General features: G+C 40.3%; 1 protein-coding gene across 2 annotated transcripts in view; it reads right to left on the bottom strand.

The window, feature by feature from the left end:
- MIOX (myo-inositol oxygenase) overlaps positions 1-25,383 on the bottom strand; it is a 180,517-nt gene that overhangs the window by 22,100 nt on the left and 133,034 nt on the right. For both annotated transcript variants that reach the window (XM_053716307.1, XM_053716308.1), the window contains one exon: positions 4,381-4,430. In XM_053716307.1, the coding sequence (XP_053572282.1) occupies positions 4,381-4,430 (50 nt within the window). The remainder of the gene's footprint in view (positions 1-4,380; positions 4,431-25,383) is intronic.

The following is a 25,383-nucleotide window of genomic DNA, read 5'->3' as shown; positions in this document are numbered from 1 at the left end:
TCTCACACACTCTCACTGTGTCTTTTCTCACACACACTCACTGTGTCTCTGTCTCACGCACACTCTCACTGTGTCTCTGTCTCACGCACACTCTCACTGTGTCTCTGTCTCACACACACTCTCACTGTGTCTGTCTCACGCACACTCTCACTGTATCTCTGTCTCACACACACTCTCACTGTGTCTCTGTCTCACGCACACTCTCACTGTATCTCTGTCTCACACACACTCTCACTGTGTCTCTGTCTCACGCACACTCTCACTGTGTCTCTGTCTCACGCACACACTCACTGTGTCTCTGTCTCACACACACTCTCACTGTGTCTCTGTCTCACGCACACACTCACTGTGTCTCTGTCTCACGCACACACTCACTGTGTCTCTGTCTCACACACACTCTCACTGTGTCTCTATCTCACACACACACTCACTGTGTCTCTGTCTCACGCACACTCTCACTGTGTCTCTGTCTCACGCACACTCTCACTGTATCTCTGTCTCACGCACACACTCACTGTGTCTCTGTCTCACGCACACTCTCACTGTGTCTCTGTCTCACGCACACTCTCACTGTGTCTCTGTCTCACGCACACTCTCACTGTGTCTCTGTCTCACGCACACTCTCACTGTGTCTCTGTCTCACGCACACTCTCACTGTGTCTGTCTCACACACACTCTCACTGTGTCTCTGTCATACACACACTCTCACTGTGTCTCTGTCTCACACACACTCTCACTGTGTCTCTGTCTCACACACACTCACTGTGTCTCTGTCTCACGCACACACTCACTGTATCTCTGTCTCACGCACACACTCACTGTGTCTCTGTCTCACGCACACTCTCTCGCTGAATCTGTCTCACGCTCTCTCGCTGTATCTGTCTCACACTCTCTCACTGTATCTGTCTCACACGCGCTCTCGCTGTATCTGTCTCACTTGCTCTCGCTGTATCTGTCTCACACTCTCTCACTGTATCTGTCTCACACGCGCTCTCGCTGTATCTGTCTCACGCTCTTTCGCTGTATCTGTCTCACACGCGCTCTCGCTGTATCTGTCTCACACGCGCTCTCGCTGTATCTGTCTCACACGCGCTCTCGCTGTATCTGTCTCACACGCGCTCTCGCTGTATCTGTCTCACACGCGCTCTCTCTGTATCTGTCTCACACGTGCTCTCGCTGTATCTGTCTCACGCTCTTTCGCTGTATCTGTCTCACACGCGCTCTCGCTGTATCTGTCTCACGCACACTCTCACTGTGTCTCTGTCTCACGCACACTCTCACTGTGTCTCTGTCTCACGCACACTCTCACTGTATCTCTGTCTCACGCACACTCTCACTGTATCTCTGTCTCACACACACTCTCACTGTGTCTCTGTCTCACACACACACTCACTGTGTCTCTGTCTCACGCACACTCTCACTGTGTCTCTATCTCACACACACTCTCACTGTGTCTCTGTCTCACGCACACTCTCACTGTGTCTCTGTCTTACGCACACTCTCACTGTGTCTCTGTCTCACACACACTCTCACTGTGTCTCTGTCTCACGCACACTCTCACTGTGTCTGTCTCACGCACACTCTCACTGTGTCTCTGTCTCACGCACACTCTCACTGTGTCTCTGTCTCACGCACACTCTCACTGTGTCTCTGTCTCACGCACACTCTCACTGTGTCTCTGTCTCACACACTCTCACTGTGTCTTTTCTCACACACACTCACTGTGTCTCTGTCTCACGCACACTCTCACTGTGTCTCTGTCTCACGCACACTCTCACTGTGTCTCTGTCTCACACACACTCTCACTGTGTCTGTCTCACGCACACTCTCACTGTATCTCTGTCTCACACACACTCTCACTGTGTCTCTGTCTCACGCACACTCTCACTGTATCTCTGTCTCACACACACTCTCACTGTGTCTCTGTCTCACGCACACTCTCACTGTGTCTCTGTCTCACGCACACTCTCACTGTGTCTCTGTCTCACACACACTCTCACTGTGTCTCTGTCTCACGCACACACTCACTGTGTCTCTGTCTCACGCACACACTCACTGTGTCTCTGTCTCACACACACTCTCACTGTGTCTCTATCTCACACACACACTCACTGTGTCTCTGTCTCACGCACACTCTCACTGTGTCTCTGTCTCACGCACACTCTCACTGTATCTCTGTCTCACGCACACACTCACTGTGTCTCTGTCTCACGCACACTCTCACTGTGTCTCTGTCTCACGCACACTCTCACTGTGTCTCTGTCTCACGCACACTCTCACTGTGTCTCTGTCTCACGCACACTCTCACTGTGTCTCTGTCTCACGCACACTCTCACTGTGTCTGTCTCACACACACTCTCACTGTGTCTCTGTCATACACACACTCTCACTGTGTCTCTGTCTCACACACACTCTCACTGTGTCTCTGTCTCACACACACTCACTGTGTCTCTGTCTCACGCACACACTCACTGTATCTCTGTCTCACGCACACACTCACTGTGTCTCTGTCTCACGCACACTCTCACTGTGTCTCTGTCTCACGCACACTCTCACTGTGTCTCTGTCTCACACACACTCTCACTGTGTCTCTGTCTCACGCACACTCACTGTGTCTCTGTCTCACGCACACTCACTGTGTCTCTGTCTCACACACACTCTCACTGTGTCTGTCTCACACACACTCACTGTGTCTCTGTCTCACGCACACTCTCACTGTGTCTCTGTCTCACACACACTCTCACTGTGTCTGTCTCACACACACTCTCACTGTGTCTCTGTCTCACACACACTCTCACTGTGTCTCTGTGTAACACCACACTCTCACTGTGTCTCTGTCATACACACACTCTCACTGTGTCTCTGTCTCACACACACTCACTGTGTCTCTGTCTCACGCACACACTCACTGTATCTCTGTCTCACGCACACACTCACTGTGTCTCTGTCTCACGCACACTCTCACTGTGTCTCTGTCTCACGCACACTCTCACTGTGTCTCTGTCTCACACACACTCTCACTGTGTCTCTATCTCACACACACACTCACTGTGTCTCTGTCTCACGCACACTCACTGTGTCTCTGTCTCACACACACTCACTGTGTCTCTGTCTCACACACACTCTCACTGTGTCTGTCTCACACACACTCACTGTGTCTCTGTCTCACGCACACTCTCACTGTGTCTCTGTCTCACACACACTCTCTCACTGTGTCTGTCTCACACACACTCTCACTGTGTCTCTGTCTCACACACACTCTCACTGTGTCTCTGTGTAACACCACACTCTCACTGTGTCTCTGTGTAACACCACACTCTCACTGTGTCTCTGTCATACACACACTCTCACTGTGTCTCTGTCTCACGCACACACTCACTGTGTCTCTGTCTCACGCACACACTCACTGTGTCTCTGTCTCACGCACACTCTCACTGTGTCTGTCTCACACACACTCTCACTGTGTCTGTCTCACACACTCTCACTGTGTCTCTGTCTCACACACACTCTCACTGTGTCTGTCTCACACACACTCACTGTGTCTCTGTCTCACGCACACTCTCACTGTGTCTCTGTCTCACACACACTCTCACTGTGTCTGTCTCACACACACTCTCACTGTGTCTCTGTCTCACACACACTCTCACTGTGTCTCTGTGTAACACCACACTCTCACTGTGTCTCTGTCATACACACACTCTCACTGTGTCTCTGTCTCACGCACACACTCACTGTGTCTCTGTCATACACACACTCTCACTGTGTCTCTGTCTCACACACACTATCACTGTGTCTGTCTCACACACACTCACTGTGTCTCTATCTCACACACACTCTCACTGTGTCTCTGTCTCACGCACACACTCACTGTGTCTCTGTCTCACACACACACACTCACTGTGTCTCTGTGTAACGCACACTCTCACTGTGTCTCTGTCTCACACACACTCTCACTGTCTCTGTCTCACGCACACTCTCACTGTGTCTCTGTCTCACGCACACTCTCACTGTGTCTCTGTGTAACACCACACTCTCACTGTCTCTGTCATACGCACACTCTCACTGTGTCTCTGTCTCACGCACACTCACTGTGTCTCTGTCTCACGCACACTCACTGTGTCTCTGTCTCACGCACACTCTCACTGTGTATCTGTCTGACGCACACTCTCACTGTGTCTCTGTCTCACACACACTCTCACTGTGTCTCTGTCTCACGCACACTCTCACTGTGTCTCTGTCTCACGCACACTCTCACTGTGTCTCTGTCTAATACATATGGGGCGCTCAGTGTCATAAAGGGGGTTAGTTACACACAGGGGTTCAGGGTCACATGGGGTATGCTCAGTGTAAGAAGTTTAGGGTCACATTGGGGGATCTCACCTCCTCTGGGATGGTGCACTTGTTATATTTCAGCACTCGGTACATGTACTCTGTAGACAAAAGGAGAAGAGTATATAGTTTATGTGAGTACAGCAGGTAAGTTAATAGTTGTAGTTTATGGCTAGGGTCAGGGTTACATGCAACACAGCTTCCTTTGTCATGTAAACAGATAGCAACAGTTTGCACACCTTATGGTAATGACCAAGTTGACATCACAGCTGATCAATTTCTGACTCTTATCTGTCTGTATGAGTTTCTTCTCATCTGTCTCTCATCACTTTCTGACTCTCTTATCTGTCTGTATGAGTTTCCTCTCATCTGTCTCTCATCACTTTCTGACTCTCTTATCTGTCTGTATGAGTTTCTTCTCATCTGTCTCTATCTCATCACTTTCTGACTCTTATCTGTATGTATGAGTTTCTTCTCATCTGTCTCTATCTCATCACTTTCTGACTCTTATCTGTCTGTATGAGTTTCCTCTCATCTGTCTCTCATCACTTTCTGACTCTCTTATCTGTCTGTATGAGTTTCCTCTCATCTGTCTCTCATCACTTTCTGACTCTCTTATCTGTCTGTATGAGTTTCCTCTCATCTGTCTCTCATCACTTTCTGACTCTCTTATCTGTCTGTATGAATTTCCTCTCATCTGTCTCTATCTCATCACTTTCTGACTCTTATCTGTCTGTATGAGTTTCCTCTCATCTGTCTCTCATCACTTTCTGACTCTCTTATCTGTCTGTATAAGTTTCCTCTCATCTGTCTCTCATAACTTTCTGACTCTCTTATCTGTCTGTATGAGTTTCCTCTCATCTGTCTCTCATCACTTTCTGACTTTCTTATCTGTCTGTATGAGTTTCCTCTCATCTGTCTCTCATCACTTTCTGACTCTCTTATCTGTCTGTATGAGTTTCTTCTCATCTGTCTCTCATCACTTTCTGACTCTTATCTGTCTGTATGAGTTTCCTCTCATCTGTCTCTCATCACTTTCTGACTCTCTTATCTGTCTGTATGAGTTTCGTCTCGTCTGTCTCTCTCTCCATCACTTTCTGACTCTTATCTCTTATGGCAGGCATGTGGTAATATTGTCACTTTTAAAGTTTATAAGAAATAAATTGTCCATATAATCTGCAGATAGGAGATATGCCTAATATACTATATTAATTAAGGGTCTAATTTTATATATATAAAACTTTATTGATATTTAAAATGTTTGACCAACAGCATTTTTTTATTTTCAGAAATCTGATGTACCAATGAGGTTTTGAAATGAATACATACTATATAAGTTGTACTATGACTATTATCATAGATATGAGTTCATACTCTTAAACTTTATTAAGAAATGTCTTCAGATAACTGAATATAAATAAATACTAAATAAATACTAAATAAATAGGGAAGGAAATTAAGCTATTTTAAATTTCCTGAACTAATTACTAATATACCTACAATTAAATCATATTATTATGCCCCTTATCTCTAAATAGAAATATGACTCTTAAACCCATCCATTGAGATATACTGTAAATGGAGGATTGTATGTGTATTATATATATATATATATCAAAATAACAAGAGTATTGCATTGAACACAGAAAAAATCAGACCTTCTCACTTAACACCTGCAATTGACACATAACTTTCTACAGTTTAAGAACACAGAAAAAATCAGACTTTCTCACTTAACTCCTGCAATTGACACATAACTTTCTACAGTTTAAGAACGCAGAAAAAATCAGACCTTCTCACTTAACTCCTGCAAATGACACATAACTTTCTACAGGTAGCCTTCTGGGAAACAGCTTACCCTCTAATCTTTCTTCAAACCCAAAACGTCTGTTCTCCACTTTCAATACTCTCCTCCGCCCTCCCCCACTTCCTAATACAACTTCTCTGTCAGCCCAAGACTTTGCCAGTCACTTCATTAACAAAATCGACTCCATCAGACATGAAATCAGCTCTCAACACAATTCCATTCTCTCGCCCCCTCAAATACTCTCACCCAACCACAACCCTCATAACCTGAAAATTAGTTCATTCTCCCCTGTTACTGAGGATGAAGTTTCAGCACTTATACTGCGCTCTCACCTCACTACCTGTCCCCTTGACCCTATCCCCTCACAGCTACTCCCCTCTCTCTCTGCTACCCTTACCCCTATACTAACACACATTTTCAACCTCTCCCTGAGCACTGGTACATTTCCCTCATCAATGAAACATGCGCTGGTCACACCTATCCTCAAAAAACCTTCCCTTGATCCTACCTCCCCATCCAACTGCCGCCCAATTTCCCTCCTCCCTCTTGCTTCAAAGCTTCTCGAAAAACTAGTATATGCACGCCTATCCCATTTCCTTACGTTAAACTCCCTTCTTGACCCGCTGCAATCTGGATTTCGTTCCTATCACTCCACAGAGACAGCTATTGTTAAGGTCACCAATGACCTACTTACAGCTAAATCAAAAGGCCACTTCTCTCTGCTTATCCTCCTTGATCTGTCCGCAGCCTTTGACACTGTTGACCACCCTCTTCTGCTCCAAACCCTCCAATCCTTCGGCATCTGTGACACAGCCCTTTCGTGGCTCTCTTCCTATCTGTCAAACCGTACCTTCAGTGTAGCCTTCTCTGGGGCCTCCTCTGCCCCGTCACCACTTTCTGTCGGAGTACCGCAAGGCTCTGTCCTCGGTCCCCTTCTCTTCTCAATCTATACGTCATCACTAGGTTCCCTAATTAAGTCCCACGGTTTCCAATATCATTTGTATGCCGATGACACCCAAATATACTTCTCTGCACCAGAACTATCTCCTTCCTTGCTAACCCGTGTCACTAACTGTCTTTCTCACATCTCTTCCTGGATGTCCTCTCACTACCTCAAGCTAAATCTCTCCAAAACTGAGCTCCTCATTTTCCCCCCTTCTTCCAAAATCTCCACCCCCAATCTCTCTATAACTGTCGACAACTCCATCATTACCCCTACCCCGCACGCCCGATGTCTCGGGGTCACATTCGACTCAGATCTTTCCTTCACTCCTCACATTCAGTCATTGGCTAAAGCCTGCCACTTTCACCTTTAAAAACATCTCTAAAATTAGACACTTCCTTACACAAGACACAACTAAGATTTTAATCCACTCTCATTCTTTCCCGCCTCGATTACTGCAACTCTGTCCTCTCTGGTCTCCCCACCTGCCGCCTAGCTCCTTTACAATCCATAATGAATGCCTTTGCCAGACTCATCTTCCTTACACGTCACTCTTCATCTGCTTCATAGCTAAGAAGACAGTGCAGGGAGAGGAGGGGGTGTCGTAAAAATCATGAGGGGGGCTTGGGTAACAGGCAGACAGTGTCCAGTGTAGGAGAACAGACAGGGGAAATAAATAGCTATACATAGAGCATATACTGACATAAAGTTATATATCAACATTGAATCAATATCTATAAAGATGTGAAATTGTATATACAGGGGGAATACAAAAGTTAAAAAAAGACAAAGCTTACCTGTGTACCTATGTATAAAGATTGTGGAATATACAATGTAATTGACTAAATGAAAGTACATTACAAAACATTTTGATAATGTGTTAAGAATCCAGAGTCTACATTTAGTCCAGAATTAAACAGGTTGAAGTGCATTATCATTTTCATTTCAAAGGTTTTTCTTTCCATGGTGTTTTTGAAGTTGCCTCTGAGAATTTTGATTTTGAGGTTTTGGATGGAGTGGTCAGGTTGGGTGAAATGGTGACCAACAGGGGTGCAGTATTTTGTTTCACAGTGGTTTTTGATTGAGTGTCTGTGTAAGTTCATCCGAAGGTGCAGATTTTGGATTCTTTCTCCAATATAGCATCCCACTTCACATGCAGTGCAATGTATCATGTATACCACATTTGCAGATATACATGAATACATATTCTTAACACATTATCAAAAATTTTTGTAATGTACTTTCATTTAGTCAATTACATTGTATATTCCACATTCTTTATACATAGATACACAGGTAAGCCTATGTCCACACTTTTGTCTTTTCTTTTAACTTTTGTATTCCCCCTCTATATACAATTTCACATCTTTATAGATATTGATTCAATGTTGATATATAACTTTATGTCAGTATATGCTCTATGTAAAGCTATATATTTCCCCTGTCTGTTCTCCTACACTGGACACTGTCTGCCTGTTGCCTAAGCCCCCCTCATGATTTTTACGACACCCCCTCCTCTCCCTGCACTGTCTTCTTAGCTATTCTGTGTTTTAAGATACAATCTGTAAATTCCATTGAATTGGTCAGTATTGCTTCAGAATTGATAAAGGAAGGAACTCTTCCGAAAGCTTGTCATCTTATAAAGGTATAGTTAGTCCAATAAAAAAGTATTATTGCTCAATGCAATACTCTTGTTATTTTGATATCTAAATCTCTGGACTAACACGGCTACTCCAATCAACGTATATATATAAAATCAGATATACCATTATACCCATTGTCAAAATCCTAGATGTATTAAATGAACACTTTATAAATATATAAAGAAAATATATGTTTCTGTAGTTGAAAAGCAGTGGTGGTCGATACGGGAAATGCAGCTAAAGGTATTTTAAACTGTCAGGGGATTTAAATTACCAGATGCAGTACCAAGGGCCTATGAGTGTGTTTTAATTGAATGATTTAGTAATGGAGGAGGAGTTTATCAATTATATAAGCTCTACACATGGGAGAGAGAAGGTGGTTGTCCTTCTGTCTTTGCGACTAATTTTTACACTGACTGACCTGCTGCCTGGAATATAAAGTCCTTGTAAGACAAACGTTTGATGGGACACTCTTTTTAAGAAGGAAAAGAGCTAATAGCTTCTGAGTGCTTGGCTACGAAGAAAGGTGTAGCTATACTTATTAATATAAATTTAAACTATAAAATACTGGAAAAAGTTATTGATCCTAATGAACGAACAGTGATTCTCAAAATTAACATTGGTTCAGAAATGTTTACAATCTGTAACGTTTATGGGCCCAATGAGTTTAGTAAAAAAATTTGGGAAAATCTGCAAGTTAAATTGTTAGAATATACAGAAACTAAAATAATCTTGGGAAGTGATTTTAACGTGGTGCCCAAGTTGCTGACTGATAGACTTAAGCTAGGGGCAATAAAACAATAAAATAGATATTCTAAAAAAGAAACTAAGATGTGTAATAATATATGTGCAAATCTGGGCATACAAGATATTTGGAGGTATAGAAATCCTATAACTAAAGGTTATATATGTGTCTAAAAGGCCCATAAATCACACTCTAGGATAGATTTATTTCTTGTATCGGACAAATTGACACCATTAATTACAGAAACTATTATATATCCAATAATAATATCGGACCATGCTCCTATAGGAATAACATACGGATTACAAATTAAAAAGGGAAATCATTTTTATTTTCCTAAATACTTATAAACAAATATAGAATTTTTTCAGTTTTTAAAAAACAAATTGAGGGAATACGAAACATTTAATAATGAGTATACACAGAAACCCCTGATATATTGGGAATCGGCAAAGGCAGTTTTGAAAGCAGAAATAATAACTTTTTTAGCTCAAAGGAAAAAGAAAATAAATGCACAAGAAACACAACTCGCTAATACCCTGAATAATGTATATAACCGATACTTAAGAAAACCATCTATAGAAAATTGGAATAAATATGTATTCGTCAAAGATCAGAGGAATACATTCCTTAGCGCTGCGGAATCTGTTGGCGCTCTACAAATAACCGATAATAATAATAATTCCTTCTTCAAAAAACTACTCAAGAAGATATAAGAGTTAAAAGTAGATTTCAAAGATATTGTAATAAGGCAGGTAAATACTTAGCATGTCTAGATAAGATCCATAAAAAGAAAAGTGTTTTTGAAAATAGAAAAATAAATAACATAACTATATCTACACAAGAAGAGATCCTAAAAAGTTTACGGAGTATTACTCACAAATATACAAAACACAAGGAAAAAAAGCTTCTGGGAAAAAAATAGTTACCACAGATTTCTGCAGAACAACTGGACTGGTTAAATCATCCAATTGAAAAGGAAGAAATGGAGAAAACGATTAAAAATCTTTATTTAAATAAGGCTACTGGACCGGATAATTTACCACACAAATTTTAGAAATTAATGAATACTAAAATAGTACCAATATTAGAAAAGGTATACAATCATCTATACTCTATCAACCATAAACAATGTTTAGGTAGATTTTCGGATTCTCTAATAACACTTATACTAAAACATAAAAAAGGATCAACAAGATATAGCATCCTTTAGACCGATATCACTGTTAATTGCCGATTTTAAAATATTAACAAGTATTTTTGCAAATAGATTACAATTTGTTATTCCATCGCTAATCCATCCTGATCAATCCGGGTTTATAAATGGAAGATCATCTTTTTTTAATATTCGGAGGGTAACCAATGTTATTTTATATGTTTGGGCCAATAAGGAAACACTATATAAAAAGGTTCTGGATGTATTATTATTAACATTAGATGCTGAAAAGGCCTTTGGTTCAGTAGAATGGGACCATCTCTTTACGTCCCTGGCTAATTTTGGATTTAAAGGTAATATTACGGATTGCATAAGAGCATTGTATTCCTTTCCCAAAACTGTGCTTCTTATAAGCAGTCAGCAATCAGACTTTAATTTAATATACAGAGTTACATGCCAAGGATGTCCCCTCTCACCAATATTGTTTGATCTGGCCCTTGAACTATTGATGGTTAAAGTTTGAGAAGTAATCAAAGGAATGCAGATAGGAATTAAAAGTAGCAGCCTATGCTGATGATATGCTATTGTTTCTTAGAATTTAAAAAATTCAGATCCCTAAAACAGTTAAAATATTAGAAACATTCTGAACTTTTTCCGGGTATAAAGTTAATACAAGTAAATCAGAAATGTTATGGCTATTTAAACAAAACAAACTCTATTCAAGTCAAATTTTTAAAGTGGCTGAAGAAAGTATAAAGTACTTAGGAATAACATTTTCACAAACACCAGGAGAATGGTATAAGTTAAATTATGATCCATTATTTTTAAAGATTATAGAGGAGATTAAGAGATGGGCATGTTTACCAATTACGCTTTCAGGAAAAATAAATATGGTAAAAATGATCACAACTCCTAAGATATAATACCTAATTCAAAATTTACCATTAAATATTAGAAGCAAATATGTACTACGGTTTAAAAAGGCAATAAACCACTTATATTGGTATGGCAAGAAATCTAAAATATCAAATACAAAACTCTGTATATCAAAAGAATGGGGAGCACTGGGAATGCCTGATTTAAATATATATATAAAATTGTATTTCTTTTGTAAGATGTATCGAGTCCACAGATTCATCCTTACTTGTGGGATATTCTCCTCCCCTACAGGAAGTGGCAAAGAGAGCAACCATAGCAGAGCTGCCTATATAGCTCCCCCCTTAGCTCCACCCCCAGTCATTCTCTTTGCCTACTCTAAGTAACTAGGAAGTGCAGAGTGAGTGTGGTGACAAAAATGTTAGTTTTTTATTTCTCAAGCAAAAGTTTGTTATTTTAAATGGTGCCGGTGTGTACTATTTACTCTTTGGCAGAAAAAGAGATGAAGATTTCTGCAAGGAGGATTATGATCTTAGCACTTTGTAACTAAGATCCACTGCTGTTCTCACAAGGGCTGAAGAGTACAGGAAAACTTCAGTTGGGGGAACGGTTTGCATGCTAAGCTGCATATGAGGTATGTTCAGTCTATGTTTTTCTAGACAGACTGTGTTTATTCTAGAAAAGGCTGGCAATATCCCCATGGGGAAAGGGTAAGCTGTATTCAGACACTTGGATAGGAATTTCAGCTTGCTTGAAGGGCTCATTTGTTACTGGTGACACTGTTAGGGGAAATAAATGTTTTTTGTTTGCAATTATAACGTTTTTTGAAGGGACTGAAGGGGTCTTTGTGGCTTGTGTTAGGGTTTTTTTTAACCCACATGGTTAATTAAGAGACACTCAGGTGTTTATCTAATAGGCCTCAAAACATTGAGTGAGGTGGGAGGGGCCTATTTTCACGCCTCAGTTGCGCAGTTTCTTTTCCTTAAGAGTCATCCAACTGCTCCTGCTGTGTTTGAGGGCTGTAAAGGAGGTTTTTTCCCCACAAATCATTCTGAAGGGCAGGTAGGCGCCACAGCAGAGCTGTGGCAAGGTGCTGAAAGTCTTTTTTACCGGTTTTGACGTTTTTTCAATCCGGTTTTGCCATTAAGGGGTTAATTGTTTATTTGCATAGTTGTGCAAAGTTACTAAGGCTGTAAGATAATACTGTAAAAATTTCGTTAAGTTTACTGCTTTTTTACAGTGTTTTGCAGAACTTGTGCAGCTTTTTTTCTCTTAAAGGCACAGTACCGTTTTATTTCTAAGTGTTATTTACTTTGATTACAGTGTTTTCCAAGCTTGCTTGTTACATTACTAGCCTGTTTAACATGTCTGATACCAAGGAAAATCCTTGTTCAATATGTTTGGAAGCCATTGTGGAACCCCCTCTTAGAATGTGTCCCAAATGTACTGATATGTCTATAAATTATAAAGAACATATATTAGCACTTAAAAATAGAGCAATAGATGATTCTCAGTCAGAAGTAAATGAGGGTTCGCCATCTAGCTCTCCCCAAGTGTCACAACCAGTAACGCCCGCACAAGTGACGCCAAGTACCTCTAGTGCGTCACATTCATTTACTTTACAAGACATGGCCACAGTTATGAATACAACCCTCACAGAGGTTTTATCCTAACTGCCTGGTTTACAAGGAAAGCGGGACAGCTCTGGGTTAAGGAAAAATGCTGAGCCGTCTCACACTTTAGTAGCCATTTCTGATATGCCCTCTCAATGCTCTGAAGGGGCGAGGGATTTGTTATCTGAGGGAGAAATTTCTGTTTCAGCAAAGACGCTTCCTCAGACAGATTCTGATATGACGGCCTTTAAATTTAAGCTTGAACACCTCTGCTTATTGCTTAGGGAGGTATTAGCAACTCTAGATGATTGTGACCCCATAGTGGTCCCAGAGCAATTGTGTAAAATGGATAGATACTTAGAGGTTTCTGTTTACACTGATGGTTTTTCCAGTCCCTAAGAGGATTGTGAATATTATTGCTAAGGAGTGGGATAGACCAGGTATTCCGTTCTCTCCCCCTCCTGTTTTTAAGAAAATGTTTCCCATATCTGATACCATAAGGGACTCATGGCAGACAGTTCCTAAGGTGGAGGGAGCTATTTCTACTCTGTCTAAGCGTACAACTATACCTATCAAAGACAGTTGTGCTTTCAAAGATCCTATGGATAAAAAAATTAGAGGGTCTCCTGAAGAAAATTTTTGTTCATCAAGGTTTTTCTCTCCAACCTATTGCGTTCATTGTTCCTGTAACGACTGCAGCTGCTTTCTGGTTTGAGGCTCTTCAAATGGAGACTCCATTAGAGGAAATTATGGACAGAATTAAGGCACTTAAGTTGGCTAATTCTTTTATTACAGATGCCACTTTTCAACTGGCTAAATTAGTGACAAAGAATTCAGGTTTTGCCATTTAAGCACGCAGGGCGTTATGGCTTAAGTCCTGGTCTGCTGAGGTGTCATCTAAATCTAAACTTTTGAACATTCCTTTCAAAGGTAAGACCCTATTCTGGCCTGAACTGAAGGAGATTATTTCAGACATCACTGGAGGGAAAGGTCATGCCCTCCCTCAGGATAGATCAAATAAGATGAGGGCCAAACAAAATCATTTTCGTTCCTTTCGGAACTTTAAAAGTGGTCCCACTTCAGCTTCCAAGTCAGTCTGGAGACCTAACCAGGCTTGGAGCAAGGGTAAACAGGCCAAGAAGCCTGCAGCTGCCTCTAAGACAGCATGAAGGGGTAGCCCCCGATCCGGGACCGGATCTAGTAGGGGGCAGACTCTCTCTCTTTGCTCAGGCTTGGGCGAGAGATGTTCATGATCCCTGGGCTTTAGAAATTGTGTCCCAGGGATATCTTCTGGAATCTCCTTCCAAGGGGGAGATTTCACATTTCTCGATTGTCTGTAAACCAGACAAAGAGAGAGGCGTTCTTACGCTGTGTAGAAGACCTACATACCATGGGGGTGAGTCGCCCAGTCCCAAAGGAGGAACAGGGGCTAGGGTTTTATTCAAACCTGTTTGTGGTTCCCAAGAAAGAGGGAACTTTCAGACCAATCTTGGATCTCAAAATTCTAAACAAGTTCCTCAAAGTTCCATCATTCAAGATGGAGACTATTATACCTCTAATCCAGGAGGGTCAATATATGACTACCGTGGACTTAAAGGATGCGTATCTACACATCCCTATTCACAGAGATCATCATCAATTCCTCAGATTCGCCTTTCTAAACAGGCATTACCAGTTTGTGGCCCTTCCTTTCGGGTTGGCCACGGCTCCCAGAATTTTCACAAAAGTGCTAGGGTCCCTTCTGGCGGTTCTACGACCACAGGGCATAGCAGTGGCGCCTTATCTAGACGACGTCTTAATTCAGGCGTCGACTTTCCAGCTAGCCAAGTCTCACACAGACATTGTGTTGGCTTTTCTGACATCTCACGGGTGGAAGGTGAACATAAAAAAAGAGTTCTCGCTTCCCTCTTACAAGAGTTTCCTTCCTAGGGACTCTGATAGACTCTGTAGAAATGAAAATATTTCTGACGGAGGTCAGAAAGTTAAAACTCTTATCCACTTGCCAAGCTCTTCATTCCATTCCTCGGGCATCAGTGGCTCAGTGTATGGAGGTAATCGGACTCATGGTAGCGTCAATGGACATAGTTCCTTTTGCCCGTCTACACCTCAGACCACTGCAACTATGCATGCTCAAACAGTGGAATGGGGATTATGCAGACTTATCTCCTCAACTGCAACTGGATCAGGAGACCAGAAATTCTCTTCTCTGGTGGTTGTCTCAGGACCACCTGTCTCAGGGAATGTGCTTCCGCAGGCCAGAGTGGCTCATTGTAGCGACAGATGCCATCCTGTTAGACTGGGGTGCAGTCTGGAACTCCCTGAAAGCACAGGGCTTATGGTCTTGGGATGAAACTCTCCTCCCGATAAACATTTTAGAACTGAGAGCGATTTTCAATGCGCTTCAGGCGTGGCCTCAGCTTGCTGCAGCCAAATTCATCAGGTTTCAGTCGGACAACATCACGACTGTAGCTTATATCAATCATCAGGGAGGAACAAGGAGTTCTCTAGCGATGATGGAGGTAACCAAAATAATTCGGTGGGCAGAGGATCACTCTTGCCATCTCTCAGCAATCCACATCCCAGGAGTAGTGAACTGGGAGGCGGATTTTCTAAGTCGTCAGACTCTTCATCCGGGGGAGTGGGAACTCCATCCGGAGGTATTCGTCCAGCTGATTCAGCTATGGGGCACACCATAATTGGATCTGATGGCGTCTTGTCAGAATGCCAAACTTCCTTGTTACGGGTCCAGGTCCCGGGATCCCAAGGCGTTACTGATAGATGCTCTAGCAGTGCCTTGGTCCTTCAATCTGGCTTATGTATTTCCACCGTTTCCTCTCCTTCCACGTCTGGTTGCCAGAATCAAGCAGGAGAGAGCTTCGGTAATTTTGATAGCTCCTGCGTGGCCACGCAGGACTTGGTATGCAGACCTAGTGGACATGTCCTCGGTTCCACCGTGGACTCTGCCAATGAGGCGGGACCTTCTAATTCAAGGCCCGTTCACGCATCCAAATCTAATTTCTCTGCGTCTGACTGCTTGGAGATTGAACGCATGATTTTATCAAAGCGTGGTTTCTCTGAATCGGTCATTAATACCCTGATTCAGGCTAGAAAGCCTGTCACCAGGAAGATTTATCATAAGATTTGGCGCAAATATCTTTATTGGTGTGAATCCAAAGGTTACTCATGGAGTAAAATTAGGATTCCTAGAATACTGTCTTTTCTCCAAGAAGGTTTGGAGAAGGGATTATCTGCTAGTTCTCTTAAAGGTCAAATATCTGCTTTGTCTATTCTACTTCACGAACGTCTGGCAGATGTCCCAGACGTTCAAGCATTTAGTCAGGCTTTGGTCAGAATCAAGCCTGTATTTAAACCTGTTGCTCCGCCATGGAGCCTAAACTTAGTTCTTAATGTTCTTCAAGGGGTTCCGTTTGAACCTATGCATTCCATAGATATTAAGCTTTTATCTTGGAAAGTTTTGTTTTTAGTAGCTATCTCTTCGGCTCGAAGAGTTTCTGAGCTATCTGCTTTACAATGTGATTCCCCTTACCTTGTTTTCCATGCAGATAAAGTGGTTTTACGTATCAAACCTGGGTTTCTTCCTAAGGTTGTTTCTAATAAGAATATCAATCAAGAGATTGTGGTTCCTTCTTTGTGTCCTAATCCTTCATCTAAGAAGGAACGTCTGTTACACAATCTTGATGTGGTTCGTGTTTTAAAATTCTACTTACAAGCAACTAAAGATTTCCGTCAAACATCTTCTTTGTTTGTTGTTTATTCTGGTAAACGGAGAGGTCAAAGGGCTACGGCTACCTCTCTTTCCTTTTGGCTGAAAAGCATCATCCATTTGGCCTATGAGACTGCTGGACGGCAGACTCCTGAAAGGATTACTGCTCATTCTACTAGAGCTGTGGCTTCCACATGGGCTTTTAAAAATGAGGCTTCTGTTGAACAGATTTGTAAGGCGGCGACTTGGTCTTCGCTTCATACTTTTTCCAAATTTTCCAAATTCGATACTTTTGCTTCTTCGGAGGTTATTTTTGCGAGAGAGGTTCTACAAGCAGTGGTGCCTTCCATTTAAGGTCCCTGTCTTGTCCCTCCCTTCATCCGTGTCCTAAAGCTTTGGTATTGGTATCCCACAAGTAAGGATGAATCCGTGGACTCGATACATCTTACAAGAGAAAACATAATTTATGCTTACCTGATAAATTTATTTCTCTTGTTATGTATGGAGTCCACGGCCCACCCTGTTTTTTAAGACAGGCATATATATTTTTATTTTTAAACTTTCAGTCACCACTGCACCCTATGGTTTCTCCTTTTTCTTCCTAGCCTTCGGTCGAATGACTGAGGGGTGGAGCTAAGGGGGAGCTATATAGGCAGCTCTGCTGTGGGTGCTCTCTTTGCCACTTCCTGTAGGGGAGGAGAATATCCCACAAGTAAGGATGAATCCGTGGACTTGATAAATCACAAGAGAAATAAATTTATGAGGTAAGCATAAATTATGTTTTTTTTCAAAGATAGTTTTGGCCTAGATTACTGAAAATAAGATCTTTCTAGACCTTGATTTGGAAAAAAAATCTAATTATACCTTTTGAATTTAACACGTTAATACATATTGATCATACAAAATTACCAGGTGGGATTAAAAGGCTGGAGAATATAGGGAACCTAATACTAGCATGGCAAAAAATGTGTAATATTCTTAAGATTGACTACCAATTTTCAAAATATCTCCCAATTAAGGGTAATCCTGAAGTTTTGATTAGTCCAAAGATATGTAGAGAATGGCAAACAAAAGGATTTACTCATCTATACCAACTAATTAATGAAGAAAATAAATTGATTCAGGACTTTGATTATAGGAAGAATGGATTTGGTTGTTTAAACACCCAATTTTTTATTTATCTTCAATTGAGACACTACTGTAACAAGATAGGAAATACAATTTTTTAATGGCGTATGGGATATACAATCCTACCAGGAGGGGCAAGGTTTCCCAAACCTCAAAATGCCTATAAATACACCCCTCACCACAACCACAATTCAGTTTTACAAACTTGGTGAAGTAAGTTTGTGCTTGATTTTTATGATTTCTTCTATGATAAGCACTTCTAAGCATTCTGAAGCCCAATTCCTCTCAGAGTACAGTGTTTGTCAGAGGGATGTGAAGAGAGTATCACCTATTAATTTTATGGTTTCCCTCGCGGGAAATCTTTTCAAGGGTTCTCTGTTATCGGTCATAGGGATTCATCTTCTACCTCCCTTTTCAGATCCCTGTTGATATGAAAAAATATATTGCTGATGCCTTACAGAAGGCTATGGCTGCTATACCACCTTCAAATAAACGTAAAAGGAACTTCTCATAATACTGATGAAATTTGTAATGACCGACAACATACTGATATATTCACTTCTGATGAGGATCTCTCTGATTTGGAAGATCCTACTTCAGACATTGACACTGATAAATCAACTTATCTTTTTAAGATTGAGTATATTCGTTCTTTGTTAAAAGAAGTGTTGATAACTTTGGATATTGAGTCTGGACCTCTTGATAATCCAGTAAACATTTAAATTCGGTCTATAAACCTCCTGTGATTACTCCTGTGATTACTCCTGAGGTTTTTCCTGTTCCTGATGCTATTTCTGATGTGACTGCTAAGGAATGGTCTAAGCTTGGTACTTCTTTTGTTCCTTCTTCAAGGTTTAAAAACTTGTATCTTTTGCCAGTAGCTACTTAGAGTTTTGGGAAAAGTCTCTATGGTTGATGGGGCTATTTCTACTCTTGCTAAGCATACTACTATTCCTCTGGAAGATAGTGCCTCTTTTAAGGATCCTTTAGATAGGAAAATTGAATCTTATCTAAGGAAAGCTTGTTTACATTCTGGCTATATTCTCAAACCTTCCATTTCTATGGCTGATGTTGCACTGCATCAACTTTTTGGTTGGATAGCTTAGCACATCGGGAAAAAGATTCTGATTTGCATAACATTGTTCGTTTGCTTCAACATGCTAATCATTTTATTTGTGATGCTATTTAAGATATCATCAAGATTGATGTTAAATCTATGTCTTTGGCTATTTTAGCTAGAAGAGCTTTATGGCTCAAATCATGAAATGCTGACATGGTATCTAAATCTAGGTTACTTTCTCTATCATTCCAGGGTAATAATTTGTTTGGTTCCCAGTTGGATTCTATTATTTCCACTACTACTGGGGGGAAGGAAGTTTTTTTGCCCCAAAATAAAAAGTCTAAGGGTAAATCTAAAACTTCTAATCGGTTTTGTTCCTTTCGTCAGAATAGAGAACAGAAAACCACTGCTTCCCCTAAGGACTCTGGCTCCAATTGGAAGCCATCTTTGAGTTGGAATAAATCCAATCCTTATAAGAAACCAAAGTCAGCCCCTAAAACTGCATGAAGGTGCAGCCCTCAATCCAGTTCTGCTGGTGGGGGGCAGATTGAAATATTATAAGACGTTTGGGCAGGTTCCGTTCAGAATCATTGGATTCAGAATATTGTCTCTCAGGGGTATCGAATAGGTTTCAGAATAAGACCTCCTGTGAGAAGATTTTTTCTCTCTCATGTTCCAACAAATCCTGTGAAAGCTCAGTCCTTTCTGAAGTGTGTTTCAGATCTAGAGCTTTCAGGGGTAATTATACCAGTTCAACTTCTGGAACAGGGTGTGGGTTTTTACAGGATTCATATCTTCCGATTCATCCAGACCACTATCGGTTTCTGAGATTCTATTTTCTAGACGAGCATTACCAATTTGTTGATCTTCCATTTGGCCTAGCAACAGCTCCAAGAATATTTTCGAAGGTTCTCGGTGCCCTTCTATCTGTGAGCAGGGTATTGCGGTGTTTCTTTAATTTACCAAAGAGTTTCTTGATTCCTCAGACAAGGGTCACCTTTTTAGGTTTCCAGATAGATTCAGTGTCCATGACTCTGTCTTTAACAGACAAGAGACAAATAAAATTGGTTTCTGTCTGTCGAGACCTTCAGTCTCGATCATTCCCTTCAGTGGCTATGTGCATGGAAGTTTTAGGTCTCATGACTGCAGCATCGGACGCGATCCCCTTGTCTCCTTTTCATATGAGACCTCTGCAGCTTTGCATGCTGAATCAATGGTGCAGGGATTATACTCGGATATCACAATTGATATACTTAAATCCCAACATTCAACTCTCTCTGTCCTGGTGGTTGGACCATCATCGGATTATTCAAGGGGCCTCTTTTGTTCACCCTTCCTGGACTGTGAATTCAACAGATGCAAGTCTCACAGGTTGTGGAGCTGTCTGGGGGTCTCTGACAGCACAAGGATTTTGGAATCCTCAAGAAGTGAGGTTATTAATCAATATTTTAGAACTCTGTGCTATTTTCAGGGCTCTTCAGGCTTGGCCTCTATTAAAGAGAGAATCATTCATTCATTTTCAGACAGACAATATCACAACTGTGGCATATGTCAATCATCAGGATGGGACTCCCAGTCCTTTGGCGATGAAAGAAGTATCTCGGATACTTTCTTGGGCGGAATCCAACTCCTGTCTAATTTCTGCTATACATATCCCAGGTGTAGATAATTGGTCAAGTGGATTATCTCAGTCGTCAGTCTTTACATCCAGGGGAGTGGTCTCTCCATCCAGATGTATTTTGTCAGATTGTACAGATGTGGGGTTTTCCTGAAATAGATCTGATGGCTTCCCATCTAAACAAGAAGCTTCCCAGGTACCTTTCCAGGTTCAGGGATCCTCAGGCGGAGATGGTGTATGTGTTATCAGTTCCTTGGTTTTACCAACCTGCTTAAATTTTTCTGCCTCTAGTTCTTCTTCCAAGGGTTTATCTCCAAGATCATAATGGAACAATCGCATGTGTTTCTGATAGCACCAGCATGGCCTCACAGGTTTTGGTATGCGGATCATTTCCGGATGTCCAGTTGCCAAATTTGGCCACTTCCTTTAAGGCCAGACCTTCTATCTCAAGGGCTATTTTTCCATCAGGATCTCAAATCGCTAAATTTGAAGGTATGGAAATTAAACGCTTAGTCATAGAGGTTTCTCTGACTCAGTGATTAATACTATGCTACAGGCTCATAAGTCTGTTTCAAGGAAGATTTTTTATCAGGTTTGGAAAACCTATATTTCATGGTGTTTTTTCTCATAAATTCTCTTGGCATTCTTTTAGAATTCCTAGAATTTTACATTTTTTTCAGCATGGTTTAGATAAAGGTTTGTCTGCAAGTACTGTTTTATTTCATAGAAAGATTGCTAAACTTCCTGATATTCACTGTTTTGTTCAGGCTTTGGTTCATATCAAGCCTGTTGTTAAATCAATCTCTCCTCCTTTGAGTCTTAATTTGGTTTTGAAGGCTTTGTTGTTTCTTTTGACTATCTCTTCAGCTAAAAGAGTTTCTGAATTGTCTGCTCTCTCATGTGAGTCTCCTTTTCTGATTTTTCATCAGGATAAGGCTGTTTTGCATTAAAATTTCTTTAATAAATACTTTTGAAAGATCTTTACATTCTTTGGATGTTGTAAGAGCTTTGAAATATTATGTTGAAGCTACTAAAGATTTCAGGAAGGCTTCTAGTCTGTTGTTTTTTCTGGTCCTAGGAAAGGTCAGAAAGCCTCTGCCAATTCTTTGGCATCTTGGTTGAAACTTTTGATTCACAAGGCTTATTTGGAGGCGGGGCAGTTTCCACCTCAGAGAATTACAACTTATTCTACTAGATCAGTTGCCACTTCTTGGGCTTTTAAGAATGAAGCTTCGGCTTGAACAGATTTGCAAAGCAGCAACTTGGTCTTCTTTGCATACATTTACTAAATTTTACCATTTTGATGTAATTGCTTCTTCTGAAGCAGTCTTTGGTAGAAAATTTCTTCAGGCAGCTGTCTCAGTTTGATTATTCTGCTTATGATTTGTTTCTTGAATTTTATGTGAAATTTTTGAGAGGCTTATATTTTGTGGATTAATTTTTTCAGTGGAAATAGCTGTTTTTATTTTATCCCTCCATTTCTAGTGGTCTCCCACATCTTGGCTATTTATATCCCATACATCACTAGCTCATGGACTCTTGCCAATTACATGAAAGAAAACATAATTTATGCAAGAACTTACCTGATAAATTAATTTCCTTCATATTGGCAAGAGTCCATGAGGCTCACCCTTTTTTTGGTGGCTATGATTTTTGTATAAAAGCACAATTATATTTCCAGTTCCTCTTTTTATATGCTTTATTACTCCTTATTTTATCACCCCACTACTTGGCTATTCATTAAACTGAATTGTGGGTGTGGTGAGGGGTGTATTTATAGGCATTTTGAGGTTTGGGAAACTTTGCCCCTCCTGGTAGGATTGTATATCCCATACGTCACTCGCTCATGGACTCTTGCCAATATGAAAGAAATGAATTTATCCGGTAAGTTCTTACATAAATTATGTTTTTAAAATAGAAAATTGGGGACATCCTAAAACATTTAATGTGAAAATGGCTTAATGTAGCTTAATGAGTAAAAAAGTGACCAAATGTTAATCAATTGCTACATAATTTTGCACAACCCAAGATTTCCACTATCCAAGCCTATCCTAGAAGTTTCATGGATTTTGGAATTCCACAAGGCAAATGAGTGACATTAAGCTTGTTTTTTGGGGAGCTTAATGTGGCTTAACGTACAAAATTGAACTTAGATGTTAACCAATTTCCACCAAACTTACCACAATACATTAATCTATGGATTCAAACATATTCTGAAAATTTCAGAACATTTGATAAAACATAAAAAAAGTTATTCACATTTAACAATTTTTTTACAATCCTAAAACATTTAATGTGAGCAGCTTAATGTACCAAAATTCACCAAAACTTCAATCAATTGCCTTGAAACTTGGCACACACTCAGTTTGTCACTTTCCAAACCTATCCTAGAAGTTTCATGGATTTTAGTGTCCCACAATGCAAATGAGTGACATTATGCTTGTTTTTTGGGGAGCTTAATGTGGCGTAATGAGTAAAAAAGTGGCCAAATGTTAATCAATTGCTGCATAATTTTGCACAACCCAAGATTTTCACTATCCAAGCCTATCCTAGAAGTTTCATGGATTTTGGAATTCCACAAGGGAAATGAGTGATATTAAGCTTGTTTTTTTAACGTACAAAATTGAACTTAGATGTTAACCAATTTCCACCAAACTTACCACAATACATTAGTCTATTGATTCAAACATATTCTGAAAATTTCAGGAAATTTGATAAAACATACCAAAAGATATTCACATTTAACTATTTTTTACAATCCTAAAACATTTAATGTGAGCAGCTTAATGTAAAAAGAGCTTAATGTACCAAAATTCACCTAAACATCAATCAATTGCCTTGAAACTTGGCACAAACTCAGTGTTTCACTTTCCAAACCTATCCTAGAAGTTTCATGGTATTTGGTTTCCCACAAGGCAAATGAGTGACATTAAGCTTGTTTTTTGGGGAGCTTAATGTGGCTTAACGTACAAAATTGAACTTAGATCTTAACCAATTTCCCCCAAACTTCTCACAATATATTAATCTATCTATTCTAACATATTCTGAAAATTTCAGGAAATTTGATAAAACATACCAAAAGTTATTTGCATTTAACAATTTTTTTACAATCCTAAAACATTTAATGTGAGCAGCTTAATGTAAAAAGAGATTAATGTACCAAAATTCACCAAAACTTCAATCAATTGCCTTGAAACTTGGCACAAACTCAGTGTTTCACTTTCCAAACCTATCCTAGAAGTTTCATGGATTTTGGTGTCCCACAAGGCAAATGAGTGACATTAAGCTTGCTTTTTGGGGAGCTTAATGTGGCTTAACGTACAAAATGTATCTTAGATCTTAACCAATTTCCCCCAAACGTCCCACAATACATTAATCTATCTATTCAAACATATTCTAAAATTTTCAGGACATTTGATAAAACATACCAAAAGTTATTTACATTTAACAGTTTTTTTACAATTGTAAAACATATGGGGGCTTATTTATCAAAGCGTCAATCTCAGTGCGTTCGCAGGCGTCAAAATGCTTGCCAGACATCGCTGCCGTGGATCCACATACAATGCTCTTATTTATAAAAAAACACGTCAAAAACACGTGAGTCAAGTATGGTGCGATGAGCATCGGACTGTTGTTAACTAACAGTCATCGATGTTGCAGTTATTCAGGTTTTTCCTGAGAGAGGCGCTCAACCTGAGAACGAACAATAGCATAATAGCTTGTTCTATGGCTAGTTACCACCCAAGAAGCAGCCTCTTTTTTCCCAACATGTGCCTTTCCCAGAGAAGAACTTTCCTGAAGCATATCAGTCTGATCCTGACTTCACAGTACAGCCCAGCCCCAAAATACCAGGCAATCCCTCTCTGAACGAGAGATACAGCAAAACCCCAGACGTACGTTTCGGCCTATTGTGGGCCTCGTCAGTGAGGTGCAGACATATCCCTCTAGGCACACTGAGCATGTCTGGATTCCCGCATCACACATAGGGAGACTTCCCTAAGTGTCATAATTTGCATATATATATATATATGTGTGTGAGTGTGTGTGTTATGTCAGAAATCTTTTGCAAACATATTTACATGTCCCTAAATTCCTTTTTTTGTTCTAAACAATGTTGTCTTTCATGTCTCTGTGTTTATTTATACCAATATATGTATATAGTGTAAATGTATTATTATTCTGAGCAGGAATAATTGTGAATATAACATGTCATCAGGGTATCATATGTATTTATTTACAATCAATGGATATTTTAAAAGCTGGGCCAGTTTTCTCTCTGTACCTGTGTAACCCCTCTGGATTGCAATCTAGTTTTAAAAACCACCCCTACACAGGTGTTATAAAATCATCTCGCATATAAGATGACATTTCTTAATGAAAATGAAATTCAAGAGAAGGAAGAAATACACTAAAAATAGCATGACAGTAAAGAGATGATTTTAATTTCTGCTGTATCTGAATCATGACAGTTTAATGTTAGGTGGGCTATCCCTTTGAGCTATCAGTTTAAGATTATATTGAATCAAACATCATTCAAATTTTAAAATCATTGTCTAAAATATTACATTGTGTGTCCTAATGTCAGAATCAATGTTTATCTTTAATACTAATTACACATATACATACTTTCAAAGTATAATACACAATGTAACAGATAGGACTTACAAGTTCTGATGGGTGATCAATGACACAAGTATCAAGCAATTTTATTCGTTAGTGATACTATACAATGTATATTTAA

Source organism: Bombina bombina, chromosome 6 (genome assembly GCF_027579735.1).
Source record: "Bombina bombina isolate aBomBom1 chromosome 6, aBomBom1.pri, whole genome shotgun sequence".
Classification (NCBI taxonomy): Eukaryota; Metazoa; Chordata; class Amphibia; order Anura; family Bombinatoridae; genus Bombina; species Bombina bombina.
The sequence above is the reverse complement of the archived record's forward strand: the minus strand, read 5'-3'. Positions and strand labels throughout refer to the sequence as shown.